This window comes from Podarcis pityusensis (genome assembly GCF_964106645.2).
Source record: "Podarcis pityusensis genome assembly, chromosome: 4".
NCBI lineage: Eukaryota > Metazoa > Chordata > Lepidosauria > Squamata > Lacertidae > Podarcis > Podarcis pityusensis.
In genome coordinates this window covers 21,192,855-21,206,521 of record NC_138027.1, presented here as the reverse complement: position 1 = coordinate 21,206,521, position 13,667 = coordinate 21,192,855, and the positions used below count along the sequence as shown (strand labels likewise).

Here is a 13,667-nt window from a genome sequence, read left to right as displayed (position 1 = left end):
GCTTGAAGAAATAAAGGAATGAAGAAAGAAAGCTGGGGTGTTAGCTCCTGGCCATTTGAAGGAAGAAAAACTGTATCGTATTTGAATTTGGAGCTTACATACAGGAAAAATAGCAGCAGAAACAGAGGTCCTGGGCCAAACTATTTTATATTACCATAGAAGACCAGACATTATGGACCTTCTGCAACATTCCGCTGCTCCTTTAAGGATTATGGGTTTGAGTTGTTTTATTTTATTTTATTTGTTTAATTAATTTTATATACCATCCTTCATCTGAAGATCACAGGCTGGTTTGCAGCATAAAAATACAAAAGGAGAACAATTCAGGAAACACAGAGTTTTGGGGATGGACTTGCTCTTAGCACAGCAGGACCAAGCAGCTGAGAAGCTGGTGCCTCTCTCTATCTAGAGGCAAATAGCCTGGACACAGTCCAGTTTTCACTAGGCTGAGTGAATAAACTACTTTGGGGAAAACTTCTGATAAACCCAAAGCACAGTTCAATCATCTAGGTAGTTTTTGTTCTTCCCTTGCAAAATACATAGACTGACCATGCGTTAAGCAAGCCAGGGGCTAGCAAGGACTTTTGCCCTTTAAAGCCACAATGGAGGAATAGAAAAGGATAAGGAAGGCCAGCCTTCTCTAATCCCCCTTAGGTTGTACCAGTGATACAACTCTACCTATTTCTAATAACTTCCAACTCAGTGCTATTTACCAAAAGGAGCTTTGTTAAATTATAGATATTCCCTGAAGACTGACAGCAACGAACGAGGAACAGCATTAAAGTTTCAGCTACATGGAGCTAAATAAACCCTTTGAGAACAGCTACTGTATATTACCAAGACAGAGATGATTGTTCGGGGAGATTTGCTCCCTCAAACAAATAGCAGGAATATTGTTTAACAGCAACCTCCACTGGGTGCTCGTTGGTCGAACTAGAAGGGTACAGAGCCGAACGGTTGATTGTTTTCTAGCTAGGTTTAAGTGTTTGCTACTGTTATTTATTTATTAATTAAATCAATTGCACCCTGCCTCTTCCTTCCAAAAAAATATTAAAATCATAAACAATACCAAAGTCAGACTCAGCCATACACTAGAGCATGACATTCTGAGAACAATTCTCCCTTCCTTCCCACCCAATCTAATAAGCGATTCTCTCTTTCCTCATATTAGAGTACAAGAATTCTTTTGCAGTCATTTAGCAAAAACAGAAGTGTAATTGCTCCCGCTTGGCCTGAAAGTGGTTAGGGATACCGCAAATTTCTGTCCCTAATGCAATTTCCTGTTCCTGTGATTTTCTGTTCCTAATGCAAAACCTACATTGTCAGGTGTGCAAAATCAAATACCCAGAGTGCAGTAGTTAATGAAATAATTCCACATGTGGAACAACTTCTGCTCTCTCCCACACCCGTGCACACTCCACACCACCCCCAAATCTGCTCTGGAGGATTGGGGAACAACCAGAACAATTTTAGGGGTTGCATGGGGACAAAAAGAGGGAAGGAAAGTCCCATTACACAAGCAGAAGTTGTTCCCAAAGTGCAAGAAGGTATTTGTACTACACTGAATACACAATACGATAACCCTAAACTGTGCAAAGCTGCCACTGTTTTCAGAATTCAAAAGGATTTATGAGTTATTCCATCGTCAGCACACATCAACACAACTTGGGAATCAAACTGATTTGTTAAGGGTGGGGAAGATATTTGCATCTTTGTATGTAAAAGCAAAGACATGCAGGAGAATCCCATGCATGTTTACTCAGAATGAAGTCTCCTATTTTTCAGTGGGGCTTACTCCCAGGTAGGTTCGCATGGCATTCCCATCTAAAGTTGCAATCTAGTGTCCACTTACTTGGGAGTAAGCCAGATCAAACCCATTGGGACTTACTTCCGAGTTGAAACACATAGAATTGTACTGTATGATGCTTCAAGTTCATGCGGTATAATTTTGCATCCCAATTCTTAAAAAGTTTATTTAAAAAATGGTGGCTTTGAAGTCAGTAATAAAGCCGGGAATAAAGGCAGCAAGGTTTTAAAATATTTTATGCACAAAAAGACACTTTAACAAAGGACTCACTGAGGCTGTTTTTGACTCAGTAATACTGTCCTTTTGAGATCATGGCGGGACAGGGAGATTCTCACCTAATGTTTGGTCACCCAAAATATGACAGGCTAATCTACTCAGTGATATCACGTAATTCAGTAAAATAAAAAAACCTGTTGAGCCTGAATAGCACTTGGAGCTACATTTTGTCTTGAGGAAAACTTGGAAGCAGTGTCTGACCAGTTTGTTTTTTATATGGCCTTGATAGATATACACCAATTGTGACTATTCGGTGGACTATGTTATTCGTACAACCGTTACCTCCTTGTCGATCGAAAATGTGAAATGGGAAAAGGAAGAAAAAAAAAGAACATACCATGTCCACAGAACAACACAAAAAGAACTAGATCAGGGGCATCAGGGAAGGTGGAATACTATAACAACACATGTTATATTGTTATACTATTCCACCCACCTTAATGAAGAACCCTTTGGTGTGGCTACGCCATAGCCTTTCGAATCCAGATTTCCTCCCACTTTCATGGTGTCACATGGCTTGCGCTGCTCAATGTATTCATTCATGGTGGACTCCAGGAGGAAGGCAAACTTGCCCTTGGACTTGCGGACACGGGCAACTCCCTCAGCCGTAGTCCTAGCGAACACGGACGGGTCTGTTGTGCTCATGTACGCCCACATCTTTTCATACACTGCTATTTTAGATCTCTGAAGGAAATTAAAAGGAGATTAGATGCAGCAAAGGGACGAGGCCACCACAGAAACAGGTCACAATGCATAATGTATCAGGAGTCAGGTGTTTTTTGATCGCTCTGTGTGTGGGGGGGGGGGGGGAGATACCTTTCGATAGCCTTAGAGTCATTCGTAGGAAGATACTGCAGTCCTGACATTGCTTACCATCGCACATGCTCGTAAGTTTTATGCCCAGCCATGTTAAAATCATTTCCAGGCAGAATCACAACAAACAGAAGAAATTATTGGAGGTGTCAGAATGACTGGCAGGAAATGTAATGATTGCTAAATGTAGCCTTTTGTACAGGTTGGTTTGATGCAAGCAACAAAATTTGGCTACACACAGGGCTGTGGAAAGAAAAGTTGCACAGACTGTTGCTGTGTGTACAGCCTGTGCATTTTCCCCATGGAATGGTCCCATCCTGTGCAAATAGCCACCTCTGGATCATTCATAGAGGTGGCCATTTGGCACTACATGGGAGCATCAAATCCACGCAAAGTAACTCTTACTCATGCTATCTAAAGGCCAATTCTGCTATTCATCAGCCCTGCTAGACCTGCTAATAAAGGGAAAAGGCCAGGAAACAGCTGAATAGCACCAGCGTAGCCAGTTAATAGCTAAATATCCATTTCCTATGGTCAGATGCAAGCCCAAAATACTTGCTTGATAGACCCGCCTTGAATAGATTTGCCAAAGGCCTGTCTATGGCCATTACCTATTATCTGTCTATTGCCCAGTTATCTCCCTGGTGAACGGAAGGCAAAAATAGACTCAGAATCTGCACTAAGGCAAAAAGTCACTAGTGTAGTAGAAATAACTAAATTCACAAGGCACACAACAGTGTAGAATGCGTGCATATGCTGAGTAAGAGAAGAAATCACACCAATGAGAAAACATTGTGTGGTTCACCTGGAAGCTTTATGTAGGTCTGAGGAGCACCTGTTCAGACATATCCTTGTTTTAAGAGGCTTAGCTTTTGAGAATGGCTGATCTGCCTACAGCTCCCCTTCTTGGCTAGAGCTGGGTTATGGCACACACAATGAATCACCAACAGGCATCCTTTGAGTTTCACATTCAAACCCCACTGCAGGCTCAAGTCCTGGCATCCGGGGTGGTGGCACAGGAAAACATCCCTGTGGAGCATGTTGTCCCAAGGCCTTTTTGCATTCCTCTGGAAGTATAACAGGGCTCAGAGAGGACATCCTTCTAGAAGCTCCCTTAAGGGTTGTGTCAAACAGCTGAAACATGCATTGTTCTTATACAGTTTCATTGAACTATGTTCTATTCGTATTTAGGACAGAAGGCGAAGGGTAAAAGTGATGGAGGACACAATATAAAGTACTATGATACCATTTTAACAGTCATGGAGAATCATGGGGACTATAGTTCATTCTGGGAATTGTAGTTCTGTGAGGTCAGCACCCCAAACAAACTACAGTTCCCTGGATTCTCTAGGACCTTTAAAGTGGTACAATAGTGTTTTAAATGTATGGTGTGGGTGGAGTCTAAGAAATTTCACCACTTGCCTAACTATCCTATCAACGGCTAGTCTGTTTCCAGTGTTTAAGAGTCTATATTTAATGGCAATGAACACAATCCTGTCCAAGTTAAACACTTTCAAGTCTCCATGGCCAAGCATATAGTGGCATTAGTGGGACATAAGAGTCCTTAATTATGCCCAGCAATTTCTGTTTCCAAGCTTCTAGAAAAGGGTACGTTTTACATTTCTGTAGCAGAAAAACAAAATTAAAGTAACGTGAATAGAAAGATTTACAAGAGGAATGTGATTAGGCAAAAGACTGGAACAATGTCTCTTATAGTTACAGACTTATAAAGCAACCCTTTTGCTTCATTCCAGTGCTTGGAATTACATTATTATGCATCTTTTCATCAAAGGGCGCCTTCAGAAAACCCGTAAGCAAGAGTGAACCTGAAAGACCCCTTAGAATCATCTTATATACTCAGAACTCCTTTTCGTCTCCATGCTGTGGTTTGCAATCAGCTAGCAGAGCAATGCTATCTTAATTACCTCTGCCTCTACAGTCCCTAAGGGCAGTTCCTAGCTTGACATGTCAAGATCAATATATTTGCCACAAATTAAAATGATTGCAAACGCCAACAAGTGGCATTGGAGTTTAAAAAAACACACCATAATGCCAATATTGTAGGAGCTACAAGACCACAAATCTGATTTTCCATAATGCATCATTATTCTGACTGCGTTCCGAACGCTTCCCAGGTAGAGCAAGGGAAACGAGAACCTAGTAGGCATGCCAACTTACTCTGAAGAATTCTTTCGTCGACCCAGAGTCCAGTGTCCCATATGCAATTTCGGTTTGTTTGGCAAGGTCTTCTGCGCTTTCTATGGGCGAGACCATTCGCTCAACAGTCAAGAAAGCCGCAAGGTTAGCGGTATATGATGAAATAATGATGAGTGTGAAGAACCACCACACACCTCCAACTATGCGACCTGAGAGAGATCTAAACATGAATAAGATAATGCATATTTTCCTATCTCTTGGCCAAGGAGAAAGAGAAAGAGAAAGAGACAGAGAGACAGTGAGAGACACCATTATTACAGGAAATTTATTCGCCAAGTAGCAGTAACTGGGACTGAAACATAACAGGACCAAAGTTCTGTTTAACCAAGCTTCTCCTGATATCTGGTGCTCAATCCAGGATACAGTGAGTGTGGCGTATAAATAGAAATGCAATATACCTCTGAGTTTTAATTATATTTCTCAAATGAGAAAGCAGCTGCTACAGCGGCTGGAATTCAGTGATTTTTGAACTGCATTCAGGGGAATAACAAGGCTCCTTGCAAGTTTATGAGTGAAAGTATCATTTGCTGAAGGAAAGCTTCTTTGAAAGACAGTTTGCCCACCACGACTGATCTTCCTCTCAGTAAGGGGGGTGTTGAATGGCTTGCAGGACACATTCTCAGTTAGTGAGCCTCAAAATACCCAGCTGTACATGGTCTGAGATGGAATCCTAAGTACTGTGCCCAGGTTCTTTGGCAGATAGGTCTGTAGAAAGGATTGAGTGAAGGTTGGAAGTTTTTAAAACAGCTAGGCTACATTACCTTCTGTATTCCAGGAACATATTCTTACGTACTTAGCAAGGTATGCTTTAAAAGAATCCAGAGTGCTCTGTATTTGTTAGGACATTGTATGAAAGAATTCAACACAAAGATGCCTGCCACATCTAAGCAAGTTATAGACAACATGGTCTATATGTATGCAATTGGATAGCCATCAGGAAGAACTCTCTGGATTTTCACGGCAAAATTGACTGTCTTTGAAAACTGTTTACACCGCAGTACTAGATATAAACCCTTCAACTCCATTAACTTTATAAAGTCTAGACTTTATAGACACCCAAACAGACACACTGCTATCTGTTGCCAGGTTTGCCTAGAAATGAATGAGAACAGTCCTTATTCAGAGAAAGTCAGTGATGCTTAAGTCCTATTGAAATAAGAAACTGATTGGGACTCCTTTCAGGTAGTTTCTTGGATCTGGGACCCCGAGAAAAATAGCAAAATGGCTTTGTTTTTCACATAAGTTGTATGCACGTTTGACAAATAATACTCCACTATTGAAAAATAATAATGCACATTTCAACACAAAAACAGAAACTTACTCAAATGCAGTCCAGGCCTCATGAAATCCCTAGTTTTGGCAGGACTAACGTCCAACAAACACCCTCTGCTTTGTATCCTAAGTGTGTACTCCTGTATGGAGGTTTTGATATTGATTTCTGTACAGCATAGCTGCACCCTAAATTCTGATTCTCTAATTTACGTTCCACCTGCTGCATTTTCCCTATTACCTTTGGTAGTCTGAAGAAATAATTTAAAACAATGCAGCTGTTTGAAGAATGCCTGCATTTGAGCAAGGCCAAGGGTAGACATGTGGAATGCCTAATGTTTATGCAACCAGACAGTTATGAGATAGATGGGGAGGAAGGTTGAAGATAAGAGGGAGGGACCGCTGTTGAGGCAATGGAATAGAGGCTACTTCGAAGGTAGATAGTCTAGGAATGTAGCTGTTGATAAGTGTGCATGATCAATGCCTGCATGCTATGACAAAAATGTAACCAGTTAGCTTAAAGTTCTTTGTTTGAGAAGATGTGTTAGAGTTCTTTGTACTATGCCCTGGACATCTCTTGCTTCCACCTTACTTGGTGGGTGAGGGATCCTACTGTAACAGTGAAATAAAGATTTCCCACAGCAGTAGCATTTTGGCTTAAGAAATGGAAAAACAGAGCAACTGTAATGCACTGGGAACAACGGAAAAGCATTTTCATATTGTCTTTGTATAATACAGAGGCTGCTGGCTTCATCCCAAACCAGAGCTGGCCAACGCCTGTGTTTTGGGGGGACCCATTCTGCTTTCCATACGGGTCTAGTTGCCAGAACACACAAACTACAAGCTCCTGAGTGATCATATGCCATAATAAGTTTGGTGTTACCTAGTTGTAAGGGTTTCCCAGCTGTGGCGCACCTATGCATAACATTACATACAAATGTGCACATTTACAAACAACATACATAAATATGGTACATTCCAAATCTAAAATAGAGATGCAGCATTAAAGATAGAATATCCATAACAATTCTTACCCCCAGTACCAATCCAGGAGTTGCCAATTGGCTGTACCTATCTATTGCCATTAACACAATCCCTGCTTTGCAAAAATAAAACGAATATCTGTGAAGCTTTAAAAACTACAAGAACCTGAAACGTACGAAAGGTTTAAAATGATTCAATATGGCTGTCTGATTTGAAAGGGAGACAATTACTCAGAACACGTTAATGAACAGAAGAATCAATTTTAAAACAGCAGCAAGCAAGTGGCTGTCTCTTGTGTACTGTATTGTGTAGTCTCACTGCTGATAATAAAATATACATTTTTAAAAACAGAGATATTATTTCATACCAACCTGGGAGAAATATCACATCCTTGCTGCATGAAGGCACCCAGGGAGAACCACAGGCTGTTGAAGATGCCAAATTCATTGGGAGGCTGGTCACTGGGCCCTTCTTTGCCGTCCTCTGGCTCCTCTGTGTGCCACTCATATGGACTAAACCTGCTCACCAGGAACAGGACAACACTGACCCCAATGTAGGCAAAGACTATGCACATCCAGATCTCGTAGGCTAAGGGGTCCAGAAAGGAAAACACTCCAGGTTTAGATTTCTGAGGCTTTTTGATCATAATGGATATGCCCAGACTCATAAAGGGCTTAGAAAAATCGATAACCTCCTCTCGTACCAAAGTGATGGTCAGAGGCGCGACAGCAATCTCTGCTTTCTGCAAAGAGAAGGAGAACCCAAACAACTACAGATTAGAGAAACACGAAATGGCACAAATTGTTTTGCAACAAATGGATGCATTAGACTTTTGCCCTCTTAAAACTAAAGGCCAAAATGGATACCAAAGAAAGTGAATAGGGGACTGTGTGCGCGCACATGTACATGTGTGTATTCTTATTGCATAAATATCATTCTATAATCTATTATCAGTAGCATCAATGCCTCTTTGATCATGAACCTTGAAAAGTACCTGGAGCTGAAGGAGGAAGCTGAATGAAGGACAGTCTTTCTCACTTCCTCTTTCAGCTCTGTGTTCTTCTCCAGGCTCAGATTAATTCTGCTAGATCCAACTTTTACACAGATCCCTTGAAAAAAGTAGAGCACTTTCTCTCTTTCTGTCTTGGCGGTGGTGGGAAACACCTGATCCAGGGGATGAACTGGAATGGTCTGAACCTGCCTGGAAATAGAAATAGGTCATGCCAATTGAACCAGGTTTTGTTTTTTGCTTTTCACCCGATTTTTCAAATACTCACCTCATCTTGAACTAACTTAAAGCATCGTGCTTATTTTGAACTAACCTATGGGAGGCCAGGCAGTGATCTAGCCTGTACAGCACTTCTCTGCACACAATGTACATTCCCACTGTGCTTACAAAGCACACTCAAATGTTACCTTGCTTGTGGAGCCATTTGTGTGTGCAGCCTGGAGTTCCATGGGGCTTTGGACTGCAGCCAGTGCCATCAGCTCTGAAGAGCTTTAACAGTGTCTAGAACAGAGCTTTCCAAACTGTGTGTTGCGACACATTAGTGTGTCGGCTGCAGTGTGTAGGTGTGTCATGCGAATGCTCTTATAAGGGGTTAGTTTAACCTCCGGTTTCCTAGTAAAATTGTGTCGCGAAATGATATGTCTAAAAAGTGTTACACCAACATGAATAGTTTGGAAAGCTCTGGTCTTTTAAGAGGGCATGGCTCCATTTATCAGAATGAGCAAGGCTCATTATCAGCATTTCCCATTTTGACTAAGCAATAAAGAAAATATGGATATCCAATAAAAAGGCATGGTGTAAAGTGTGGAACCTCTTGAATGCTGCCGCCTGTTTCAATGGCTTAATTCACATTCTCTTTTTTCCTTCTCAAATATTCATTTTCAAGGAAGCTTAACAAAATGCAGCATAAATTACTTGAACTTCAGAGCCTCATTCTTTGTTAGACTTTGACAGAAATGGGCAATGACCTCCTTATTCATCATGCAGTGAGTGGATAACATTCCATGGCAGAAGAATGAATATTTAACCGGAGTTGACTGCTGGAGATTTTGAGAACACCTGCAAAAGGTAGCTAATTGCATTCACCACTAGAAAGTGCTTTGATGAATAAGCTCATCACTAAAGATTATAGTGTTGTGCAGATAATATTTTAGTCATCTAGATTCATCAGAAAAACAGCAAGGATCCCCTAGCTCTGCAGGACAGTCTTCTTTAGATATCTCAGTTGGTAGAGCATGAGACCCCTTAATCTCAGGGTTGTGGGTCTGAGCCCCACATTGAGCAAAAGATTCATGCATTGCAAGTGTGTTTAAAATTTCAGACATAGTCTGCAATCCTATCCACTATTACCCAGGAATAAGATGGATTTTTCTTTGGAGTAAATAAGCATTGGATTATGCTGTGTACCAATATAAAACGAAAATATATTTGAATTCAAATAAATAAAAAAAAAGCTTTGGGTATTGTTACAAGGATCTCACAGCTTGCCTCCAATCTGTGTTTGGGAGTGAACCAAAAATGGGTTTGGCTAAAGTGAAGGATCATCATAGGTGGAGGACTGTTCCAAACATGACCCTGCTTTCTCATGCACAGGTATATTCAAAAGTGTAAGGACATCAGATGATAGGTCAATCGGTAGAGCATGAGACCCTTCAGGGTTGTGGGTTTGAGTCCCATGCTGGGGACTCCTGCATCGCAGGGAATTGAACTAGATGATCTTTGTGGTCCCTTCCAACTCTACAATTCTATGGTTATATGATCACCTCCCAACCATCCTCAGTCACTCAGTGAACCACCCAGTCTTCAAAGCATCTCCAGTCCTGCTCGCAAAGTTATGCTGATAAATGAAAATTCCTCTCTCCTCTCCACTCTTCCTAAACAGCAGAGCAGGGCTCCTGTCCACACAGCACAGAGATTGTTGGAACAAAACCTTTGCTGCTGAGAGAGCTTATCAGATGAAAGAGTCTTGGCTGTCTGAAGAATAGGAGCATCCGAAGCTGCCTTATGCATAGTCCAACCCAGTGCTGTTTTTCTGGGGGGTACGCATACCCCTAAACATTTTGTGAATCTTTGTACTTTTGACCATTTACTGTATTTATTTTTCCTCTATTTGAATTATAAAATGGTGATTTTCTTGAGTCGAAATGAGAGTACCCCTAAACATTTTTTTTTTTGGGGGGTAAGCACTGGTCCAACCACTGCTCATTGCTGTCTACACTGATAAGCTTCAGATCGGAGTATTTTCCAGTTCTAGAGTTGCCAGGATTGAACTGGGGAGCATTTGTATTTGAACCATTATCTCCACCAGTTGAGCTGCAGCCCTGCCCAGCAATGAGAAGGTGGGGGCAGCCTTATCATTCTGCTTTTCAGTGTACACTTTCATACCTCAGTAGTTCACTTGTAGTGTCAAGATGCATTTCCATATTTTCTAAGTGATTAAAAGGGAACGTTCACACTCACTAGTTTAAATGTTCTGAGAAATGATCCATCAACAGGGAAATTGTTTTAATGTCCCTTCCAGAATGGAAATGCAATTTTCTTTCCAAGCGAAGCATTTCCTGAACATACATGCACAGTTTATAAAAGAGGTTGTGGCATGCCACCTGCATGTCTATTACAGCTCGGAGGTAATATTTAGATTATTCATCAGGGATTGTCAACATTCATATGTCAACATTTGCCAAGAAAAGAGCCAGACAATCGCTGGGACGTATATAACCCTACATGACAACTACACTCATGAGAAGTTGATGCAAAAGTTGGCATCAAAAATAGATATGCTTACCCCATACACCAGTTCTCCCACCATCCCATTCCAGATTTTTGTGTTTGGATCCCTTGCTCCGTATTTTCCATCAGGAACAATAGCAATTTTGTACTTGATGCCAATATGCTTTGCAATTTCTGATGCCAGGTCTACACAGTATCCTTCATACTTGTCATTCCCTTCAAACAGTTCTCTGTTTTTTTTCCACATAACATATGGGGCTTCCTACAATGAAAGAAGGAGAACTGTAAAAGATAAACATATAGCATAGCCTGTCCAAAGGTACATGTTATTTACCACCAGCTGTGTCATATTGAAAGGTCACATCAGATATTATTGAACTGATCACAAAATCGAAAAAGAAATCCATAGGAAATCTATCTGTCTATCTATCTATCTATCTATCTATCTATCTATCTATCTATCTATCAGATTTGCAACATATGACATACACTTGTCCAGTTGAAATCCAAAACCCAATTTAGAATTTTTTTTTAATCCTTGGGCACATAAAAAGAATGGCAAAATTAATGGACCAGTTGCTTTAAAAATCAATTTATTTACAACCATATTTTAACACCTTTGTTTATATGGATAACTTATTGACTTGTATTGGAATAATTTTACTCAAAAAACACCCCTGGGTATAGGTGCCTTTTCAATATGCTGAAGGAAGCATCAGCTACCCCTTATAATTCAATAAGCAAAATAGCACTCACTGGGTTGGATCCAGACAGGCCTTTCTCCTTCTCTTCATGGAAGGCTCCAAGATCCAGCAGAGGCTCCATGGCAGAGATAGGGGAGCCCTGCCCCCCCTGCACTATGTTTAATGCTGCTCTGGAGGAATGGCCAACCCTCTACACTTTTTCAGGGAGCAAAGAGGGCTGAAGGCATAATCAGTGGAGATAGCCTATTTCTCTCTTTCCTCCTGGGCCAGCAAATACCTGCTGAGTACGTCTCTGGATCCAACCCACCATTAGGAATGTTTTAATGTTTTTTAATTTTCATTCCCTATAGAATCAATACAAGCAGAACTTAAAGAGAACTGTTGATTAAAATCAACCCATACCAATTAATCAACCACACCTTAGCTGATTAGTGTGTAAATTTCAATCACGCAGTCCTCCATTTAAGTGAAACATAAGGAAAGATTGCATCCAAAGACTCAGATCTGTAGATTCAAATTCTGTTCCTTGGAGATTCAGAATTCTGTTCTTTGACTTATAGTTTAATTTGCTGCAATCAATCTTCAAAACAAACGAGGTCAACCACCATAGTGCTTCTTTTCCCACGTGTCTCATTGCTCTCTTAAAGCTGTTTCCCTCTCTTTCCTCCTAAAGCTCTCCCCCCCCCGAGTTCTCAAATGTGGTTGTGAGATCATTTCTCCTTCCCCACATGTAGCCGGGGGGGGGGGGGGAATTCCAAATAGTGCATTAAGTCAAAAATCCAAGCACCATGCGGAGATTTACATGGCATTTCAAAGGTACCATTTTTGAATGCAATCTGAACATATATGCAGTTGCCTTTTATCAAGTTTGGGGAGTGGTCCATATGGACCAGTACTGTCTGCTCTTAAAGGCTCCCCCATGTTCTTTTTTCAAGAGGGCATTTTGTTTTGTGTTGAATTTGGAACGCCCTGAACCCAAATAATGAGTTCTAAGCAGCGATGTCTGAGAATTCTGATGACAATGAAAAAGGGAGTGGAAGCTGGCAATGTTCACTGATTCATCCTATGTTCAGGATAGCGAATGCGACTGGTGGTCACCATTGCTGTTGTGGTTTGAAACCACAGATTGATTACCCCCTCCCGCCACCAAATATGTGTTGTGTTTTCTTTGCACTGAAATGAGTGGAACATGTAAAGACAATGGGATTACATAAGTTACACAATTAGTTATGTAAATCACACAAGTTATATAATTAATCGTGTAAACACCATTTCCCCCAGTAGACAGCAAGGTGAATTAACGTCGTTTTTGGCAGAACATGAATTGCAGTGAAATGGAAATGATTCTGCCTGTGAAAAATGCAGGGCGGAATGGAAAATTATTCATTATTACGTCATAAGCAAACACAGAAAAGTCATTGTAACCATTATAGGCAAATGGAGAAATATTTCGGGAAGATGGTATTTTCACCATGGTACATCTTCATTTTGACACTGTGTCAATACCTTTTCTTTGTGTTTTCAATACCTTATGTAGCAGCATCCCAGCATTACCCAATGTATCAGTTCTAACATTAGAGATTTAAGATTTCATTTAAAAAGGGGGTGTTTGGTAGTGCCGCATCACTTACATCTGATGACCAGATAAAAGACACAGAGGTTGTTGCCATTAAAGTCACCATTTGCCAATAGTTTCTCATCAACTCTCATTTGGGCTGAGCTGTGGCAACAGTTGGCAAATGTTGTGCCTTCAAAGGATAACCATAGCAGCCCCCTACATTTGTGTCCTGTCCAAATAGATTATGCAATAATACATAGCCAAAATAGGAACGACTCAGATATTTACTGGGACTATGAT

At 40.9% G+C, this 13,667-nt stretch overlaps 1 protein-coding gene across 5 annotated transcripts in view; it reads right to left on the bottom strand.

Annotated features, from left to right (window-relative positions):
- The window catches only part of GRIA4 (glutamate ionotropic receptor AMPA type subunit 4), a 214,051-nt gene that overhangs the window by 25,532 nt on the left and 174,852 nt on the right, over positions 1-13,667 (bottom strand). For all 5 annotated transcript variants that reach the window (XR_013985100.1, XM_081001903.1, XM_081001904.1 and 2 more), the window contains exons 10-13: positions 11,161-11,367; positions 7,738-8,108; positions 5,075-5,273; positions 2,520-2,767 (exon numbers count right to left, since the gene is read on the bottom strand). Coding sequence is in view for 4 of the 5 variants with exons in the window: in XM_081001903.1 (XP_080858029.1) it covers positions 2,520-2,767; positions 5,075-5,273; positions 7,738-8,108; positions 11,161-11,367 (1,025 nt within the window). In the remaining variant the exon portion in view is untranslated. The remainder of the gene's footprint in view (positions 1-2,519; positions 2,768-5,074; positions 5,274-7,737; positions 8,109-11,160; positions 11,368-13,667) is intronic.